Raw genomic sequence first — 22,750 nt, forward strand, 5'->3', positions numbered from 1 at the left:
TTTCAAATTGAACATTTTCAAATGATCACTTCTAAGACAGTCTTGTGAAATCACAATATCCCATTTTAACTAGCTAGCCACTAACATTTTTTAACAAATCATGAATTACTTTGCACCATGTTTGTACAAATAATAACTCATGTAAAATACAAAAGTAAACTCTCAAATTTTTAAATCATGTCACACTTTGAACTGGACACCAAATCTGTTATCTGTTTCTTTGTCAGTTAGTGGGAAGCCTGGCATTGCATGCTGTTAACTAGTGTGTTGTACTCTGGTGTGTAACTTGACACTGCAACTCTGAGTGAGTCTTGCAGATGTGCATCAGTGAGGCGTGTTCTGTGTTTGTTCTTGATGAAGTTCATGTCAGAAAAGGCTGATTCACAAAGATACGATTTTTCCTCATTGTTTGCGGAACCTTCTTAATCTTTTGGACATATTTTCACAGCAATCTGGCCTTAAGCTTAATTATGATAAATGTAAAATGTTAAGGATCGGAAATCTAAAGGGAACGTCCTTTCGAATGGAATGCAAAGTGCCTGTTTTGTGGACAGATGGACCAGTTAACATACTTGGTGTTGTTGTCCCAGAAAATCTGGAAGATCTAGGCTCAGTAAATTATGATAATCGACTAAGAAAGCTGGACAAAATTATGCAATTATGGAAAGGGAAATCCCTAACCTTGTATGGTAAAATGTCTATTGCCAACTCGTTAATTATTCCTCAATTTATTTATTTGTTTTTGTCATTACAAGCTCCATCACAAAACTTTTTTAAGATTTATGAGCGGAGGGTCTTCGATTTTGTCTGGAACGGCAAACCAGAAAAGATTAAAAGAAAGGTTTTGTACAAAGAGTATGAATATGGGGGCCTGAAACTTCTCAACCTTGAAGCTATGTGTCTGTCTTTAAAAGCATCAATTGTTCCAAAGATGTATTTAAACATTGAGTGGTACACAAATGTCCTGTTGGACAAAAAACATGTACAGTATCAAAAGAAATTGTATCCTTTTTTACAAGTGATCCCCTCCCAGAGAGTCTGCTGGGAAACATGGCGGGGTTCATAAAGGAAACAATCCACTCATAGTGGTGTTTTCAATTTTATGTGCCAGAAAAAAAGAGACGATATTTTGCAGCAGTTGATATGGATGAACTCTAATATTGTAATAGATGGAAAGCCTTCCTTTTGGAAAAATATGTTTGAAAGAGGAATAATTTTTGTCAATGATATTATCAATGAGAATGGTAAAATTATGAAGTATGATGAATTTAGAGCTATGTATGGTGATGCTTGCTCAAGCTTCTCATTTTATCAACTAACTGGAGTAATTGGGAAAAGATGGAAACAAATAATTAATTATGGAACTACTAAATTATTAGTTTTTAAACCTCTAATAAGAAATTCTAGTTGGCAAAAAGGAACTAAAATAAATATAAAAATATATAATTTTTATTTAATAAAGAAATCTTTGAAGGCTGCCTCATACAACACAAATGGAAAATGGGAGGACTTTTTTGACTGCCCGTTGCCATGGGATGCCATATTCAAACTAATCTATAAAACTACTATCGATGTGCAAAATCGTTATTTTCAAATTAAAATTATTTATAACTTCTTACCCACAGGGAAAATGTTAAAATTATGGAATATGACAGAGTCAGATGATTGCTGATTTTGTTGTCAGGAGCCTGAATCACCCTGCATTTGTTTTGGTATTGTCATATTGTGTCTTCGTTTTGGGTGGAAGTTGAAAAATGTGTTTAAGGATTGGTTTGTTTATGAAGCTTAATGTGGTTTCTGTTATTTTAGGAGAGTTCATTGAAAATCATGATTTAGTCAATTTAATTATAGTACTCGGTAAAATGTTAATTTTTAAGGCCAAAAACAGATATTCACTTAGTATTACTTTCTTTAAAACATTTATTCAGTATTTTCTAACTTTAGAAAGTTACATGGTTGAAAACGATAATGATGCCAAAAAACATTAAAAAAAAAGATGAGAAGTCCTCAAAGGCTTATTTTGAAAGTATAATTATGTTTATAGATTATATGATATCTGTTGTTGTGTTCCCTAATTTGAGTGACCTGGACATAATCTGGACTGTACATAAATGCTTATTTTGAAAATGTAATTTTGTTTATAAATTATATGCAATCTGTTGGGTTCCCTAATTTTTTTCTGTGTACATGAATGAAGGTGTGTGTTGCTGAGTCCGACTTGGACATTATCTGGACTGGGCATGGTTTAAAAAACCCTTTAAACAAATCTAATTTCATTGACAACCTGGTCTGTTGAAGATAAGGCAAGGGCCTTATCTTCAAAAAATAAAATAAAATAAGATAAATAAATAAAAAACATTTTTCTTGGATAAAAAAGAAAGTAAAAGAATATAAAAATAATTACATAAAAAATAGTAATTAATGAAAATGTTAGTGGACCAGCAGCCTATACAATCATGTGTGCTTCAGGGACTGTGTCCCTTGCAGATGTGTTGTCTATGTTGTGGGAACCAGAATATTGGTAGCAGAAAGAAATAACCTCTTTTGTGTGAGTGGGTGTGGATGAGTGTGCATGGGGGAGGTTGTTTGGGTTGATGCACTGATTGAAAGTGTATCTTGTGTTTTTTCTATGTAGATTTAATTAAAAAAAAAAAAAAAAAAAAAATTTATTTATTTTTTATTTTTATTTTTTTAGAACAGGCCCGCGGGCGACTCATCTGGTCCTTACGGGCGACCTGGTGCCCGCGGGCACCGCGTTGGTGACCCCTGATATATATTGATATATAATGTAGGAAGCAGAATATTAATAACAGAAGGAAACAACCCTTTTGTGTGAATGAGTGTAAATGGGGGAGGGAGGTTTTTTGGGTTTGTGTATCTTGTGTTTTTTATGTTGATTTAATTTAAAAAAATAAAAAATAAAAAAAATATAAAAAAAGATACCGATAATAAAAAAAACTATACCGATAATTTCCGATATTACATTTTAAAGCATTTATCGGCCGATAATATCGGCCGGCCGATATTATCGGACATCTCTAATATATATATATATATATATATTTATTTTATTATACATATAAATAAAATAAATACTTGAATTTTAGTGTTCCGGAGGCTATCCAGTAGATGGCAGCATTGTCCTGTTTAACTTCTCCGTTCATGTCTGAGTATATCATTTCGGCCACCGTGTTCAATGGAGAAGTCTGTTTTACAAAATGTACAGGCAACATACATACACCTTCCCCTTCGAACTATAACTGAAATTCTTGTTTTCATTCGTTTTGGAACTTGCAAGCGTATTTCTTCATCTTGCTCGTCGACGGCGTCGCCATGTCTGCAACTTCCTCGTTCTTCTGCTTCGTCTCCTTGTTGTGTGCGCAGTTGTGCACTCTACTCTCTAAAAGCCGTAGATGTTATGACGTCATTGGGCAGGCAAGCTGTTTATATTGTGGAAAAGCGGACGTGAGAACAGGCTGTCCCCACTCAGGTCCGCATTGAGCTGGAGGGGCGTGGCCTCCAGCTCCGGCTGAATACCGGAGTTTGTCGGGAGAAAATTGTCTGCCGGGAGGTTATCGGGAGAGGCGCTGAATACGGGAGTCTCCCGCTAAAAACGGGAGGGTTGGCAAGTATGTTGGTGGTGACATCTGTCAACATGAGGGTGGTCCCAAAAAAGGAGGGATTTTTCAAATTGACTGTGTGTCGCTTTTAAAAGTGCTCCCCCTCTGGTCAACATATGAAATAACAAGTGTGTGTGTAAACATTTAAAGTGCTCCCCCTCTGGGCAACATATGTAATAACAAGTGTGTGTAAAAAATTAAAATGTGCCCCCTTTGGCTAAAAGAAATACATATGTATATAAAGACATACTGTATATTTATGAAGATTAAAAACCAATTACAAACTAAAAATTCCCCCAAAAAATTTTACTTTTCTTTTATTTCTTTTCTCACAACGTGTCGACTTTTTTTAAATTTTTAATTAGGAACAATTTCCTCAAATTCTTTCTGTTTCTGTAATATTGCAATATTTTCTCGTAAAATTATAACTTTTTTAATGTAAAATTATTACTTTTTAATGCGAAATGGTGACATTTGTCATATAAAATTCTGACTTTTATCACAGTATTTATTGCCAATTTTTTGTTGTTCTTGTAAAATAGTGACATTTTTTGAGTAAAATTATGACTTTCGTCACAATTTTGCCAAGTAAAATTCCGATCATTATTATAATATTGCCCAAATTTTAAAGTTTTCGTATAAAATTGGGACTTTTCGTCGAGTAAAATTACGACTCTTTTCATAAAATTGCCAAAATTTTAAGCTTTTTCTTGTAAAATTGCGACTGTTGACTAAAATTCCACATTTTATCATCATATTGCACAATGTTCAGTTTTTCTTCTAAATTTTGACTTGTGTTGAGTAAAATTACGACTTTTATTTTAATACTGCCAAAATTCCAACGTGAAATTCCAACTTATTTTTCACAACAAGCTTTTTTATATTTGCATAGTATGTATATATTATTCATGTTGTAAATACAAATCTTTATATATCTAGAAAGGGTGGTCCTAAAGAGGTAGGCATTTTTCGGAGGTCTCAAGAATACAAGAACGTGTGTGTGTGTGTGTGTGTGTGTGTGTGTGTGTGTGTGTGTGTGTGTGTGTGTGTGTGTGTGGACAGTACTCACTGGTGCCTTCTTCTGACACCATTCCAAGTCCTTCTGCCTTGTTTTGTCTCTCGAAAGCATTCAGGTCCAAAACGCTGTGACAAATCACACATTGTTATTTAGCACTTTTTTGTTTCTCCAAGGCTTTTAAAAGTAGAAAAATGGTGAAGAATCATTTCAACAACTCATGAATACGGATGGAGATCCAGTTTTATGTCAAAATGAGCTGCCGGTTGCATGAATCGATAGCAGTGTCTAATATTTACGTATTTTGATCATTTTAAGCATACGGCGGTGCAGGCCTGGCCCTAACCAATCTGGCGCCCTAGGCAAGATTTTAGGTGGCGCCCCCCCACATCGGCAGTGAAGTGTATATACTCACAAGAAACCGAATAGCTTTGTCTTTGACCTTTTTTTTACTTAAAGAAAGCAAATTAACATATTATTTGAGAATGTTATCTTATGATTATCTTTAACCGAATCACAGCAGTGCTCAAATTAAAAAACAGCATTCCCTCTCATGTGATATTGCTTAATTAACATTAATGATGTGCACTTTAACAACCAGGCTTACAACTATACCTAATATATAAAGGGGTGGAAAAGTGACTATTACCTGCAGGGCAAACATTAGCTAACCAGAAGGCAATAACAATGTCAACAAAAAACACCTGCTTAAAAGATCTAATACAAATGTCCCTGAGGAATGTAAGGTGGGAGTACTGTAATTACCTAACGTTACATTATTATTTTCCATAACAATTTAGCCCCCTCCACAATATTAACCCGACGTTAAAACAGAACTAGCTATTTATTGATTAGCAATTGCCGAATCATGTAACATTAGCTTAATGCTAAAAAGCCAGGTTACTATCACATTCTGTAACAGACAAATAATTTCATGTAGGCTAACGTTACCTACCTGCTACCTCGGTCTTTTTCTCGTTTCTCCTCCTCTTCTTTTCTATTTTTTCTTCCCTGGGCACCTGACAGTTTTGGCCGTTTTGACATCTTGTGTTGATATTTTGATGTGGTAAGAGTCATGATACGGGAAGGGAGGGGGCGCACCGTGCGGGGGGATGGGGGGGGGGGGGGGGGGGGGGGGGGCGTAATGTAACAAATAATATTTCTATTAAATAGGCTTTACTTTGCATTTTAATTAACGTGGGATTATTTTTTGTATTTAGAAATAATAGTACAAACTTTTTTTTTTCTTTTTTCTCTCCAACATTTGTGGCACTGGCTTGGCGCCCCCTGATGGACGGCGCCCTTAGCATTTGCCTATACGGCCTATGCCACGGGCCGGCCCTGCGGCGGTGCATTAATTTCATAGACGCATCACAACGCTCGCTATTTCCTTCAACAACAACAAGACTACTAATCATGGCAGACTTCATGAGACACAACAAAGACTAATTTGGGACAAATGATGATCCAGAACAGGGCTGTCTAAACTTTTTGACTTAGGGATTGCATTGGGCTAAAAAATGTTTGCCAGGGGGCGAAAGTAACTATATATATATATATATATATATATATATATATATATATATATATATATATATATATATATATATATATATATATATATATATATATATATATATATATATATATATATATGTGTGTGTGTATGTATATATACATATACAGTATATTGAGATATATATATATAAATATACAGTATATACATACAGTATAAACATATATATACATATTTACTGTACACATACAGTATTTATATATATTTGTATATACAGTATATATTTGAATATATATACACACACACACACACACACACACAGGTATATATCAATACGAAGGTCCTGAGTAGTCCTGGGTTCAATTCCGGGTTCAGGATCTTTCTGTGTGGAGTTTGCATATTCTCCCTGTGACTGCGTGGGTTCCCTCCGGGTACTCCGGCTTCCTCCCACCTCCAAAGACATGCACCTGGGGATAGGTCCCTCCCACCTCCAAAGACATGCACCTGGGGATAGGCCCCTCCCACCTCCAAAGACATGCACCTGGGGATAGGTTGATTGGCAACACTAAATTGGACCTAGTGTGTGAATGTTGTCTGTCTATCTGTGTTGGCCCTGTGATGAGGTGGCGACTTGTCCAGGGTGTACCCCGTCTTCCGCCCGAATGCAGCTGAGATAGGCTCCAGCGCCGCCCGCGACCCCAAAAGGGATATATATATATATATACAAACCCCAAAAGCAGTGAAGTTGTCACGTTGTGTAAATGGTAAATAAAAAGTAAATAAATACAATGATTTGCAAATCCTTTTGAACTTAAATTCAATTGAATAGACTGCAAAGACAAGATACTTAACGTTCACACTGGAAAACTTTGTTATCTTTTGCAAATATTACCTTATTTGGAATTTGATGCCTGCTACATGTTTAAAAAAACTGGCACAAGTGGCAAAAAAGAGTGAGAAAGTTGAGGAATGCTCATCAAAGACTTATTTGGAACATCCCACAGGTGAACAGGCTAATTGGGAACAGGTGGGTGCCATGATTGGGTATAAAAGCAGCTTCCTTGAAATGCTCACTCATTCACAAACAAGGACGGGGCGAGGGTCACCACTTTGTCAACAAATGTCTGAGCAAATTGTTTAAGAACAACATTTCTCAAGCAGCTATTGCAAGGAATTTAGGGATTTCACCATCTACGCTCCGTAATATCATCAAAAGGTTCAGTGAATCTGGAGAAATCACTGCACGTAAGCCATGATATTACGGACCTTGGATCCTTCAGGCGGTACTGCATCAAAAAGTGACATCAGTGTGTAAAGGATATCACCACGTGGGCTCAGGAACACTTCATAAACCCACTGTCAGTAACTACAGTTGGTCGCTACATCTGTAAGTGCAAGTTATAACTCTACTATGCAAAGCCAAAGCCATTTATCAACAACACCCAGAAACGCTTCGCTGGGCCTGAGCTCATCTAAGATGGACTGATACAAAGTGGAAAAGTGTTCTGTGGTCTGACGAGTCCACATTTCAAATTGTTTTTGGAAACTGTGGACGTCGTGTCCTCCGGAACAAAGAGGAAAAGAACCATCCGGATTGTTCTAGGCGCAAAGTGTAAAAGCCAGCATGTGTGATGGTATTGGGGGTGTATTAGTGCCCAAGACATGGGTAACTTACACATCTGTGAAGGCACCATTAATGCTGAAAGGTACATACAGCTTTTGGAGCAACATATGTTGCCATCCAAGCAACGTTACCATGGACGCCCCTGCTTATTTCAGCAAGACAATGCCAAGCCACGTGTTACAACAGCGTGGTTTCATAGTAAAAGAGTGCGGGTACTAGACTGGCCTGCCTGTAGTCCAGACTTTGACATGTGTGAAGGCTAAAATATGAGAAGGGAGACTGTTGAACAACTTAAGCTGTACATCAAGCAAGAATGGGAAATAATTCCACTTCAAAAATGTGTCTCCTCAGTTCCCAAACCTTTACTGAGTGTTGTTAAAAGGAAAGGCCATGTAACACAGTGGTAAAAATGCCCCTCTGACAACTTGTTTGCAATGTGTTGCTGCCATTAAATTCTAAGTTCATGATTATTTGTTCTCAGTGTGAACATGAAATATCTTGTCTTTGCAGTCTATTCAATTGAATATAAGTTGAAAAGGATTTGTTGTATTCTCTTTTTATTTAGCATTTACACAACGTGACAACTTCACTGCTTTTGGCTTTTGTATATACATATGTATACAGTATATATATATATATATATATATATATATATATATATATATATATATATATATATATATATATATATATATATATATATATATATATTAGAGATGTCCGATAATATCGGCCTGCCGATATTATCGGCCGATATATGCGTTAAAATGTATTATCGGAAATTATCGGTATCGTTTTTTTTATTATCGGTATCGTTTTTTTTTTGGTTTTTTTTTAATTAAATCAACATAAAAAACACAAGATACACTTACAATTAGTGCACCAACCCAAAAACCTCCCTCCCCCATTTACACTCATTCACACAAAATGGTTGTTTCTTTCTGTTATTAATATTCTGCTTCCTACATTATATATCAATATATATCAATACAGTCTGCAAGGGATACAGTCCGTAAGCACACATGATTGTGCGTGCTGCTGCTCCACTAATAGTACTAACCTTTAACAGTTCATTTTACTCATTTTCATTAATTACTAGTTTCTATGTAACTGTTTTTATATTGTTTTACTTTCTTTTTTATTCAAGAAAATGTTTTTAATTTATTTATCTTATTTTACTAATTTAAAAAAAAAAAAGTACCTTATCTTCACCATACCTGGTTGTCCAAATTAGGCATAATAATGTGTTAATTCCACGACTGCATATATCGGTTGATATCGGTATCGGTTGTTATCGGTATCGGTAATTAAAGAGTTGGACAATATCGGAATATCGGATATCGGCAAAAAGCCATTATCGGACATCCCTAATATATATGGTTTTGGCTTGTGTATATACATATGTATATACTGGTAAAAGCATATATTTACAAGCTTAACAATGCATGTGATCAAGTACTATGATTTTGACAGAGACTCTAGAGTCCTTTCTTGTGTTTCTTTATCACAAGATCGATTTTTTGTTTTTCTTCCTCTATTAGACATGTACAAAGTGAACATGGAAAGGGTAGGCATGATACTCTTTTAGCTTCAGCCTGCACCTTTTTGGTCAGGAAATGTAAACACATACTTTTATTTATTTATCTGCTACGCACTTGAAGTGTACTGTTTGTTTGTGACCTGATGACCAAATTAAAAAAAAGGAAAAATGTTTTTGTGAAGAGTGCTGATTGGTGAAAGACCTGCAGGTTTGCATCAAGGCTTGCACGCTGAGGAAGAATCCCACGTCCTTTTTATCCTTCAGGTAGTCCAGCATTCTCTGCACGCAGACAAGAAGATGACAGGAAGTGGATCGGCTGCAGAGAGGTCAGAGGTCAGCCCCAACCCACTGACCTGCTGCACGTCACAGTTGCCTCCATTGAGGATGGAGATCCCCAGTTTGAGCGTGGAGGACACCATGGCGCCGGGCTCACCTGCCACACGCAAACTGTCAGCGACAAAAACCGAGGCGCCGCTGTGTGTGTGAGAGCGGCGTCTACCTTTGCAGGCGCTGATCATCTGCAGCACCATCTCTGCTGCGCCGCGGTTGTGCAGCCGGGACTGTTGGTACAACAAACGCTGCTTCTCCATCTCCTTTTCCTGGGGAGGGGAGCAAGGGGGAAACGGCTGTTACCGTGCCAACGCAGAGTGCACTTCCCCCCTCACACTCGCTCTCACACACACACACACACACACACACACACACACACACACACACACACACACACACACACACACACACACACACACACACACACACACACACACACACACACACACACACACACACACACGCTGGCATCTACTGGAAAAAGTGTGTGTTAGAGTGGAAGGAAGTCATCTCAGAGGCGTCACACGCACACTGACAGAAGGGAAGGGATTCATACGGCCCCCATTCCTGGGGTGGGTCTCCCGTGAGAGGAAGAGGCGGGAGTTAGTCATTTTGCAACGCGGTCTGCTAAAAATGATGGAAAGCGCCACTCTCTATGTGGTCTTGCCACAAAACCATACTTGCCAACCCTACCGATTTTGTCGGGAGACTCTCGAATTTCAGTGCCCCTCCCGAAAATCTCCCGGGGCAACCATTGTCCCGAATTTCTCCCGATTTCCACCCGGACAATAATATTGGGGGCGTGCCTTAAAGACACTGCCTTTAACGTCCTCTCTCACCTGAAACCTTCACCCGTTAACAGCTGCATGCTGTCCAGGCGTCCGCTTTTCCTCCATATTAACAGCGTACCGGCCCAGTCACATGACAATATAGCTTTGGACGAGTTTAACAATGGTTTTTACTCCAAGATGTCAAGAAATGCTGACACCTTGTATGATCTTTTAACTGGTTTAATGATAACGCAAGGCATACTTGCTCAACAGCCATACAGGTCACACTGAGGGTGGCCGTATAAACAACTTTAACACTGTTACAAATATGCGCCACACTGTGAACCCACACCAAACAAGAATGACAAACACATTTCGGGAGAACATCCGCACCGTAACACAACATAAACACAACAGAACAAATACCCAGAATCCCTTGCAGCACTAACTCTTCCGGGACGCTACAATAACATCTACGGCTTTTGGAGCTCAGTGCACAACTGCACACACAAGAAGGAGACCATACTTGCCAACCCTCCCGTTTTTACCGGGAGACTCCCAGTATTCAGCGCCTCTCCCGATAACCTCCCGGTATTCAGCCGGAGCTGGAGGCCACGCCCCCTCCAGCTCAATGCGGACCTGAGTGGGGACAGCCTGTTCTCACGTCCGCTTTCCCACAATATAAACAGCTTGCCTGCCCAATGACGTCATAACTGTAGAATGATCGAGGGCGAGTTCTTGGTTTCTTATTGTTAGGCAGTTTCATTAACGTCCTCCCAGCGCGGTAACAACACACAACAACAGCAGTCACGTTTAGTCTACCGTAAAGCAGTTCGTCTGCCGTAAACAGCAATGTTGTGACACTCTTAAACAGGACAATACTGCCATCTACTGGATAGCCTCCAGAACACTGAAATTCAAGTATTTCTTTTACTTATATGTATAATAAAATAATATATATATATATATATATATATATATATATATATATATATATATATATATATATATATATATATATATATATATATATATATATATATATATATATATATATATATATATATATAGCTAGAATTCACTGAAAGTCAAGTATGTCATACATATATATATATATATATATATATATATATATATGTGTATGAAATACTTGAGTTGGTGAATTCTAGCTTAAATATATTCCCCTCTTAACCACGCCCCCCAGCCACGCCCCCCGCCCCACCCCCACCCCCCACCTCCCGGTATCGGAGGTCTCAAGGTTGGCAAGTATGAAGGAGACGAAGCAGAAGAACGAAGAAGAGACATGGCGACGACCAGTAAGAAGAAGAAATACGCTTGCAAGTTCCAAAATGATTGGAAAAAAGAATTTCATTTCATCCAGAAAAGCTCGAAGGGGAAGGGGTATGCTGCCTGCACCTCAACCACGCCCCCATCTCCCGAATTCGGAGGTCTCAAGGTTGGCAAGTACGCACGAAACACATTTTAAGACTGCCGTCCAATTCGTCACGTTTCATGTGTCGGGTAAACCTAAGAGGAATGGGGCCCATATGAATCCCCTTCCCACTGTACACAGCAGTTTGTTGAGCAGCATGCGCTTGTTAAAGGGGACGTACTGCGTCGTGTAATCAACACACGGTTCCATTCTTGGGGGTAACGATTCCATTCAGAATCAGTTCTGGATTCAAAACGATTCTCAATTCAAACTCTTTTTTTTGTTTTGTTTAATAACATTGGGTGCCAAGTCAATGATCAACTAGAACAGGGGTGTCAAACTGGTTTTCATTGAGGGCCACACGGCAGTTATGGTTGCCTTTTAACAATGATATCATATCTGTATCTGTATCTGTACATACACTACCGTTGAAAAGTTTGGTGTCACCCAAACAATTTTGTGGAATAGCCTTCATTTCTAAGAATAAGAATAGACTGTCGAGTTTCAGATGAAAGTTCTCTTTTTCTGGCCATTTTGAGCGTTTAATTGACCCCACAAACGTGATGCTCCAGAAACTCAATCTGCTCAAAGGAAGGTCAGTTTTGTAGCTTCTGTAACGAGCTAAACTGTTTTCAGATGTGTGAACATGATTGCACAAGGGTTTTCTAATCATCAATTAGCCTTCTGAGCCAATGAGCAAACACATTGTACCATTAGAACACTGGAGTGATAGTTGCTGGAAATGGGCCTCTATACACCTATGTAGATATTGCACCAAAAAGCAGACATTTGCAGCTAGAATAGTCATTTACCACATTAGCAATGTATAGAGTGTATTTCTTTAAAGTTAAGACTAGTTTAAAGTTACCTTCATTGAAAAGTACAGTGCTTTTCCTTCAAAAATAAGGACATTTCAATGTCACCCCAAACTTTTGAACGGTAGTGTATATATAATACACTAACAATATATATTTTTAAATAAGCTGAAAACATTTTTTTTAATTTTACTTTAAAATCTGGCAGCTCAGTCACCAGAATTTGACAGTAAAAGCAGTGTTTTTTTTTAGAGCATAAAACACTGGAATAAATGGAATGGAATGGAGAAACAATACCACTGTTTTCAGCGGTAAAATTTAAGCAACAGAGCTACCAGTTTTTTTTTTATTGTAAAATCTTGTTTTAATATTTTTGTTTGTTTGTTTTCTAATGTTTCTGTATACAGAAAAACAGTACCAAAGTTGATTTTATGGTAAAAAACTCAGTCGGCGGAATTCAACCGTAAAATCTATTGTCAATTTTACAGTCTACAGCAGGCCTGGCCCTAACCAATCTGGCGCCCTAGGCAAGATTTTAGGTGGCGCCCCCCCACATCGGCAGTGAAGTGTATATACTCACAAGAAACCGAATAGCTTTGTCTTTGACCTTTTTTTTTACTTAAAGAAAGCAAATTAACATATTATATGAGAATGTTATGTTATGATTATCTTTAACCGAATCACAGCAGTGCTCAAATCAAAAAACAGCATTCCCTCTCATGTGATATTGCTTAATTAACATTAATGATGTGCACTTTAACAACTAGGCTTACAACTATACCTAATATATATAGGGGTGAAAAAGTGACTATTACCTGCAGGGCAAACATTAGCTAACCAGAAGGCAATAACAATGTAAACAAAAAACACCTGCTTAAAAGATCTAATACAAATGTCTCTGAGGAATGTAAGGTGGGAGTACTGTAATTACCTAACGTTACATTATTATTTTCCATAACAATTTAGCCCCCTCCACAATATTAAAAATGACGTTAAAACAGAACTAGCTATTTATTGATTAGCAATTGCCAAATCATGTATCATTAGCTTAATGCTAAAAAGCCAGGTTACTATCACATTCTGTAACAGAAAAATAATTTCATGTAGGCTAACGTTAACTACCTGCTACCTCTGTCTTTTTCTCGTTTCTCCTCCTCTTCTTTTCTCTTTTTTCTTCCCTGGGCACCTGACAGTTTTGGCCGTTTTGACATCTTGTGTTGATTTTTTGATGTGGTGACGTTCAAAAAGGGTCATGATACGGGAAGGGAGGGGGCGCACCGTGCTGGGGAAGGGGGGGGGGCGTAATGTTGTAACAAATAATATTTATATTAAATAGGCTTTACTTTGCATTTTAATTAACGTGGGATTATTTTTTGTATTTAGAAATAATAGTACCAACTTTTTTTTTTCTCCAACATTTGTGGCACTGGCGTGGCGGCCCCTGATGGACGGCGCCCTTAGCATTTGCCTATACGGCCTATGCCACGGGCCGGCCCTGGTCTACAGTTTGATTGATAATTTGTTTTGAAATCATAAGTCAAGCAGATATTTAAGTACAGTATTTATCTTCATTTTAACAACAAACATTTTTGGAATACATGATAATATAATATTTAGATTTTGATAATATTGAATTATAAAAGATATGCAATTGCATGCAGTACATGATTTTTAATGTCAAAAGAGAAATAATAAATATATTTAGTAAGAAAAGATTAAGCATTTTATTAACACATATTTCCAGGCTTTCGTGGGCCACATAAAAAACTGTGACGGGCCCGATTTGGCCCCTGGGCCTTGAGTTTGACACCTGTGAATTAGAAGGACACTAAAGACTGGAGGTGGAGGAAATAATCTATTTGTACATGCATCGCAATTAAAATGGATTAGTAAACGTCAATAATCGATGTATTTATTGTAAATAAAGTCATGTAAACAGTTCTACAACGTAGCTGACAGTTTAGCTCACAGATAATATTTTAGAGGCACTTATGTTCCAGTTTTGCAGACATTTCAATTCATTTAATATATGTGGGAGTTAATGTTTCTTATTCCAAATGAATTGTTTTTAAAGTTGCAAACGCTTATTTAGTGAAACGAAAAGAAGTGTAAAACTGCATCAATATACATAAATTATAGATGCATCAATAATCCATTTGTCATTGAATGCTCGCTCCTCGTAATCGTAATTGAATGGTGAGGTGGCCAAAAATTCCCACTAGGAGAAATATAACCACATAAAAGGTCATTTAAAGCGTTTGTATGCACGTACAACACTTAAAACCTTTAGTATATCCGTATGTGGAATATAATTATGAAAACAATGCACTAATATGATCCAATTTAAGAAATGTGTCTAACCTGTTTTGAATTTATTGATAATCTTATTTATCAACACCATATGAAGTACTTACTTCACTATTTATTATCATTAATTGAGAACAGGAAGTGAACAAAAGTGTTACGTAATGGAAAGGGAGTAGAATTAAATGAGTAATCATTGTGCCATCGCAGTGATAAACATGAGCACAGAACACGGCTGTAGGTCCCCTCTAACTCTTTAGTCCGGGCCAAAGTTTAGAGTACACAGTCCAAAGTAGTGAACAAGATTGCATTACTGTGAGGCAGACGCTATACGCACATGGGGGAATTTGTTGGTACCCTGAAGCCAAAGGAAAAACCCACTCAAATTGGAATTGAAAAGTAGGAGTTCCCAATACAATGTTTCCCTTTCTGGTGTGATACTGATATGGAGCCTTGTATTCTGATATTGATCTTATTGGGACCCTGCGGAGTCCACCCAGATTATTTAGTTCTAAAGCTGTTTAAAGAGGTGACTAGAATTTATTCTCTAAGTACAAACAATAGCAATACAAGCCTCGGAGAGAGGAACGAGCCGTCTTTTAGTTACCCTAGTGGTGTTCTTCAAGGTTCCACTTTAGGTCCTTTCTTTTTCATCATTAGGGCTTGTTTTGTCTTTAGTTACACTAGTGGTGTTCTTCAAGGTTCCACTTTAGGTCCTCTCTTTTTCATCATTAGGGCTTGTTTTGTCTTTAGTTACACTAGTGGTGTTCCTCAAGGTTCCACTTTAGGTCCTCTCTTTTTCATCATTAGGGCTTGTTTTGTCTTTAATTACACTAGTGGTGTTCTTTAAGGTTCCACTTTAGGTCCTCTCTTTTTCATCATTAGGGCTTGTTTTGTCTTTAGTTGCACTAGTGGTGTTCCTCAAGGTTCCATTTTAGGTCCCCTCTTTTTCATCATTAGGGCTTGTTTTGTCTTTAGTTACACTAGTGGTGTTCCTCAAGGTTCCACTTTAGGTCCTTTATTTTTCATCATTAGGGCTTGTTTTGTCTTTAGTTACACTAGTGGTGTTCCACTTTAGGTCCTCTCTTTTTCATCATTAGGGCTTGTTTAGTCTTTAGTTACACTAGTGGTGTTCTTAAAGGTTCCACTTTAGGTCCTCTCTTTTTCATCATTAGGGCTTGTTTAGTCTTTAGTTACACTAGTGGTGTTCTTAAAGGTTCCACTTTAGGTCCTCTCTTTTTCATCATTAGGGCTTGTTTTGTCTTTAGTTACACTAGTGGTGTTCATAAAGGTTCCACTTTAGGTCCTCTCTTTTTCATCATTAGGGCTTGTTTTGTCTTTAGTTACACTAGTGGTGTTCCTCAAGGTTCCACTTTAGGTCCTTTCTTTTTCATCATTAGGGCTTGTTTTGTCTTTAGTTACACTAGTGGTGTTCCACTTTAGGTCCTCTCTTTTTCATCATTAGGGCTTGTTTTGTCTTTAGTTACACTAGTGGTGTACCTCAAGGTTCCACTTTAGGTCCTTTCTTTTTCATCATTAGGGCTTGTTTTGTCTTTAGTTACACTAGTGGTGTTCCACTTTAGGTCCTCTCTTTTTCATCATTAGGGCTTGTTTTGTCTTTAGTTACACTAGTGGTGTTCCTCAAGGTTCCACTTTAGGTCCTCTCTTTTTCATCATTAGGGCTTGTTTTGTCTTTAGTTACACTAGTGGTGTACCTCAAGGTTCCACTTTAGGTCCTCTCTTTTTCATCATTAGGGCTTGTTTTGTCTTTAGTTACACTAGTGGTGTTCCTCAAGGTTCCACTTTAGGTCCTCTCTTTTTCATCATTAGGGCTTGTTTTGTCTTTAGTTACACTAGTGGTGTTCCTCAAGGTTCCACTTTAGGTCCTCTCTTTTTCATCATTAGGGCTTGTTTTGTCTTTAGTTACACTAGTGGTGTTTCTCAAGGTTCCACTTTAGGTCCTCTCTTTTTCATCATTAGGGCTTGTTTTGTCTTTAGTTACACTAGCGGTGTTCCTCAAGGTTCCACTTTAGATCCTCTCTTTTTCATCATTTGGGCTTGTTTTGTCTTTAGTTACACTAGCGGTGTTCTTAAAGGTTCCACTTTAGGTCCTCTCTTTTTCATCATTAGGGCTTGTTTTGTCTTTAGTTACACAAGTGGTGTTCCTCAAGGTTCCATTTTAGGTCTTCTATTTTTCATCATTAGGGCTTGTTTTGACTTTAGTTACACTAGTGGTGTTCCTCAAGGTTCCACTTTAGGTCCTCTCTTTTTCATCATTAGGGCTTGTTTTGTCTTTAGTTACACTAGTGGTGTTTCTCAAAGTTCCACTTTAGGTCCTGTCTTTTTCATCATTAGGGCTTGTTTTGTCTTTAGTTACACTAGTGGTGTTCTTCAAGGTTCCACTTTAGGTCCTCTCTTTTTCATCATTAGGGCTTGTTTTGTCTTTAGTTACACTAGTGGTGTTCTTCAAGGTTCCACTTTAGGTCCTCTCTTTTTCATCATTAGGGCTTGTTTTGTCTTTAGTTACACTAGTGGTGTTCTTCAAGGTTCCACTTTAGGTCCTCTCTTTTTCATCATTAGGGCTTGTTTTGTCTTTAGTTACACTAGTGGTGTTTCTCAAGGTTCCACTTTAGGTCCTCTCTTTTTCATCATTAGGGCTTGTTTTGTCTTTAGTTACACTAGTGGTGTTCCTCAAGGTTCCACTTTAGGTCCTCTCTTTTTCATCATTAGGACTTGTTTTGTTTTTAGTTACACTAGTGGTGTTCCTCAAGGTTCCACTTTAGGTCTTCTCTTTTTCATCATTTGGGCTTGTTTTGTCTTTAGTTACACTAGTAGTGTTCTTAAAGGTTCCACTTTAGGTCCTCTCTTTTTCATAATTTGGGCTTGTTTTGTCTTTAGTTACACTAGTGGTGTTCCTCAAGGTTCCACTTTAGGTCCTCTCTTTTTCATCATTAGGGCTTGTTTAGTCTTTAGTTACACTAGTGGTGTTCTTAAAGGTTCCACTTTAGGTCCTCTCTTTTTCATCATTAGGGCTTGTTTAGTCTTTAGTTACACTAGTGGTGTTCTTAAAGGTTCCACTTTAGGTCCTCTCTTTTTCATCATTAGGGCTTGTTTTGTCTTTAGTTACACTAGTGGTGTTCATAAAGGTTCCACTTTAGGTCCTCTCTTTTTCATCATTAGGGCTTGTTTTGTCTTTAGTTACACTAGTGGTGTTCCTCAAGGTTCCACTTTAGGTCCTTTCTTTTTCATCATTAGGGCTTGTTTTGTCTTTAGTTACACTAGTGGTGTTCCACTTTAGGTCCTCTCTTTTTCATCATTAGGGCTTGTTTTGTCTTTAGTTACACTAGTGGTGTACCTCAAGGTTCCACTTTAGGTCCTTTCTTTTTCATCATTAGGGCTTGTTTTGTCTTTAGTTACACTAGTGGTGTTCCACTTTAGGTCCTCTCTTTTTCATCATTAGGGCTTGTTTTGTCTTTAGTTACACTAGTGGTGTTCCTCAAGGTTCCACTTTAGGTCCTCTCTTTTTCATCATTAGGGCTTGTTTTGTCTTTAGTTACACTAGTGGTGTACCTCAAGGTTCCACTTTAGGTCCTCTCTTTTTCATCATTAGGGCTTGTTTTGTCTTTAGTTACACTAGTGGTGTTCCTCAAGGTTCCACTTTAGGTCCTCTCTTTTTCATCATTAGGGCTTGTTTTGTCTTTAGTTACACTAGTGGTGTTCCTCAAGGTTCCACTTTAGGTCCTCTCTTTTTCATCATTAGGGCTTGTTTTGTCTTTAGTTACACTAGTGGTGTTTCTCAAGGTTCCACTTTAGGTCCTCTCTTTTTCATCATTAGGGCTTGTTTTGTCTTTAGTTACACTAGCGGTGTTCCTCAAGGTTCCACTTTAGATCCTCTCTTTTTCATCATTTGGGCTTGTTTTGTCTTTAGTTACACTAGCGGTGTTCTTAAAGGTTCCACTTTAGGTCCTCTCTTTTTCATCATTAGGGCTTGTTTTGTCTTTAGTTACACAAGTGGTGTTCCTCAAGGTTCCATTTTAGGTCTTCTATTTTTCATCATTAGGGCTTGTTTTGACTTTAGTTACACTAGTGGTGTTCCTCAAGGTTCCACTTTAGGTCCTCTCTTTTTCATCATTAGGGCTTGTTTTGTCTTTAGTTACACTAGTGGTGTTTCTCAAGGTTCCACTTTAGGTCCTGTCTTTTTCATCATTAGGGCTTGTTTTGTCTTTAGTTACACTAGTGGTGTTCTTCAAGGTTCCACTTTAGGTCCTCTCTTTTTCATCATTAGGGCTTGTTTTGTCTTTAGTTACACTAGTGGTGTTCTTCAAGGTTCCACTTTAGGTCCTCTCTTTTTCATCATTAGGGCTTGTTTTGTCTTTAGTTACACTAGTGGTGTTCTTCAAGGTTCCACTTTAGGTCCTCTCTTTTTCATCATTAGGGCTTGTTTTGTCTTTAGTTACACTAGTGGTGTTTCTCAAGGTTCCACTTTAGGTCCTCTCTTTTTCATCATTAGGGCTTGTTTTGTCTTTAGTTACACTAGTGGTGTTCCTCAAGGTTCCACTTTAGGTCCTCTCTTTTTCATCATTAGGACTTGTTTTGTTTTTAGTTACACTAGTGGTGTTCCTCAAGGTTCCACTTTAGGTCTTCTCTTTTTCATCATTTGGGCTTGTTTTGTCTTTAGTTACACTAGTAGTGTTCTTAAAGGTTCCACTTTAGGTCCTCTCTATTTCATAATTTGGGCTTGTTTTGTCTTTAGTTACACTAGTGGTGTTCCTCAAGGTTCCACTTTAGGTCCTCTCTTTTTCATCATTAGGGCTTGTTTTGTCTTTAGTTACACTAGTAGTGTTCTTAAAGGTTCCACTTTAGGTCCTCTCTTTTTCATCATTAGGGCTTGTTTTGTCTTTAGTTACACTAGTGGTGTTCCTCAAGGTTCCACTTTAGGTCCTCTCTTTTTCATAATTAGGGCTTGTTTTGTCTTTAGTTACACTAGTGGTGTTCCTCAAAGTTCCACTTTAGGTCCTCTCTTTTTCATCATTAGGGCTTGTTTTGTCTTTAGTTACACTAGTGGTGTTCCTCAAAGTTCCACTTTAGGTCCTCTCTTTTTCATCATTAGGGCTTGTTTTGTCTTTAATTACACTAGTGGTGTTCTTCAAGGTTCCACTATAGGTCCTCTCTTTTTCATCATTAGGGCTTGTTTTGTCTTTAGTTACACTAGTGGTGTTCCTCAAGGTTCCACTTTAGGTCCTCTCTTTTTCATCAATAGGGCTTGTTTTGTCTTTAGTTACACTAGTGGTGTTCCTCAAGGTTCCACTTTAGGTCCTCTCTTTTTCATCATTAGGGCTTGTTTTGTCTTTAGTTACACTGGTGGTGTTCCTCAAGGTTCCACTTTAGGTCCTTTCTTTTTCATCATTAGGGCTTGTTTTGTCTTTAGTTACACTAGTGGTGTTCCTCAAGGTTCCACTTTAGGTCCTTTCTTTTTCATCATTAGGGCTTGTTTTGTCTTTAGTTACACTAGTGGTGTTCCTCAAGGTTCCACTTTAGGTCCTGTCTTTTTTATCATTAGGGCTTGTTTTGTCTTTAGTTACACTAGTGGTGTTCTTCAAGGTTCCACTTTAGGTCCTCTCTTTTTCATCATTAGGGCTTGTTTTGTCTTTAGTTACACTAGTGGTGTTCCTCAAGGTTCCACTTTAGGTCCTCTCTTTTTCATCATTAGGGCTTGTTTTGTCTTTAGTTACACTAGTGGTGTTCTTCAAGGTTCCACTTTAGGTCCTTTCTTTTTCATCATTAGGGCTTGTTTTATCTTTAGTTACACTAGTGGTGTTTCTCAAGGTTCCACTTTAGGTCCTCTCTTTTTCATCATTAGGGCTTGTTTTGTCTTTAGTTACACTAGTGGTGTTCCTCAAGGTTCCACTTTAGGTCCTCTCTTTTTCATCATTAGGACTTGTTTTGTCTTTAGTTACACTAGTGGTGTTCCTCAAGGTTCCACTTTAGGTCTTCTCTTTTTCATCATTTGGGCTTGTTTTGTCTTTAGTTACACTAGTGGTGTTCCTCAAGGTTCCACTTTAGGTCCTCTCTTTTTCATCATTAGGGCTTGTTTTGTCTTTAGTTACACTAGTGGTGTTCCTCAAAGTTCCACTTTAGGTCCTCTCTTTTTCATCATTAGGGCTTGTTTTGTCTTTAGTTACACTAGTGGTGTTCCTCAAGGTTCCACTTTAGGTCCTCTCTTTTTCATCATTAGGGCTTGTTTTGTCTTTAGTTACACTAGTGGTGTTCCTCAAAGTTCCACTTTAGGTCCTCTCTTTTTCATCATTAGGGCTTGTTTTGTCTTTAGTTACACTAGTAGTGTTTTTAAAGGTTCCACTTTAGGTCCTCTCTTTTTTATCATTAGGGCTTGTTTTGTCTTTAGTTACACTAGTGGTGTTCCTCAAGGTTCCACTTTAGGTCCTCTCTTTTTCATCATTTGGGCTTGTTTTGTCTTTAGTTACACTAGTATTGTTCTTAAAGGTTCCACTTTAGGTCCTCTCTTTTTCATCATTAGGGCTTGTTTTGTCTTTAGTTACACTAGTGGTGTTCCTCAAGGTTCCACTTTAGGTCCTCTCTTTTTCATCATCAGGGCTTGTTTTGTCTTTAGTTACACTAGTGGTGTTCCTCAAAGTTCCACTTTAGGTCCTCTCTTTTTCATCATTAGGGCTTGTTTTGTCTTAAGTTACACTAGTGGTGTTCCTCAAAGTTCCACTTTAGGTCCTCTCTTTTTCATCATTAGGGCTTGTTTTGTCTTTAGTTACACTAGTGGTGTTCCTCAAGGTTCCACTTTAGGTCCTCTCTTTTTCATCATTTGGGCTTGTATTGTCTTTAGTTACACTAGTGGTGTTCCTCAAGGTTCCACTTTAGGTCCTCTCTTTTTCATCATTAGGGCTTGTTTTGTCTTTAGTTACACTAGTGGTGTTCCTCAAAGTTCCACTTTAGGTCCTCTCTTTTTCATCATTAGGGCTTGTTTTGTCTTTAGTTACACTAGTGGTGTTCCTCAAGGTTCCACTTTAGGTCCTCTCTTTTTCATCATTAGGGCTTGTTTTGTCTTTAGTTACACTAGTGGTGTTCCTCAAGGTTCCACTTTAGGTCCTCTCTTTTTCATCATTAGGGCTTGTTTTGTCTTTAGTTACACTAATGGTGTTCCTCAAGGTTCCACTTTAGGTCTTATATTTTTCATCATTTGGGCTTGTTTTGTCTTTAATTACACTAGTGGTGTTCCTCAAGGTTCCACTTTAGGTCCTCTCTTTTTCATCATTAGGGCTTGTTTTGTCTTTAGTTACACTAGTGGTGTTCCTCAAGGTTCCACTTTAGGTCCTCTCTTTTTCATCATTAGGGCTTGTTTTGTCTTTAGTTACACTAATGGTGTTCCTCAAGGTTCCACTTTAGGTCTTCTATTTTTCATCATTTGGGCTTGTTTTGTCTTTAATTACACTAGTGGTGTTCCTCAAGGTTCCACTTTAGGTCCTCTCTTTTTCATCATTAGGGCTTGTTTTGTCTTTAGTTACACTAGTGGTGTTCCTCAAGGTTCCATTTTAGGTCCTCTCTTTTTCGTCATTAGGGCTTGTTTTGTCTTTAGTTACACTAGTGGTGTTCCTCAAGGTTCCACTTTAGGTCCTCTCTTTTTCATCATTAGGGCTTGTTTTGTCTTTAGTTACACTAGTGGTGTTCCACTTTAGGTCCTCTCTTTTTCATCATTTGGGCTTGTTTTGTCTTTAGTTACACTAGTGGTGTTCCTCAAGGTTCCACTTTAGGTCCTC

At 37.9% G+C, this 22,750-nt stretch overlaps 1 protein-coding gene across 1 annotated transcript in view; it reads right to left on the minus strand.

The window, feature by feature from the left end:
- The window catches only part of ryr1b (ryanodine receptor 1b (skeletal)), a 297,504-nt gene that overhangs the window by 91,281 nt on the left and 183,473 nt on the right, over window positions 1–22,750 (minus strand). The window contains exons 82-85 of the mRNA XM_062060917.1: window positions 9,815–9,914; window positions 9,669–9,748; window positions 9,518–9,594; window positions 4,690–4,763 (exon numbers count right to left, since the gene is read on the minus strand). Of these exons, the coding sequence (XP_061916901.1) occupies window positions 4,690–4,763; window positions 9,518–9,594; window positions 9,669–9,748; window positions 9,815–9,914 (331 nt within the window). The remainder of the gene's footprint in view (window positions 1–4,689; window positions 4,764–9,517; window positions 9,595–9,668; window positions 9,749–9,814; window positions 9,915–22,750) is intronic.

Source organism: Entelurus aequoreus, linkage group LG10 (genome assembly GCF_033978785.1).
Source record: "Entelurus aequoreus isolate RoL-2023_Sb linkage group LG10, RoL_Eaeq_v1.1, whole genome shotgun sequence".
Lineage (NCBI taxonomy): Eukaryota > Metazoa > Chordata > Actinopteri > Syngnathiformes > Syngnathidae > Entelurus > Entelurus aequoreus.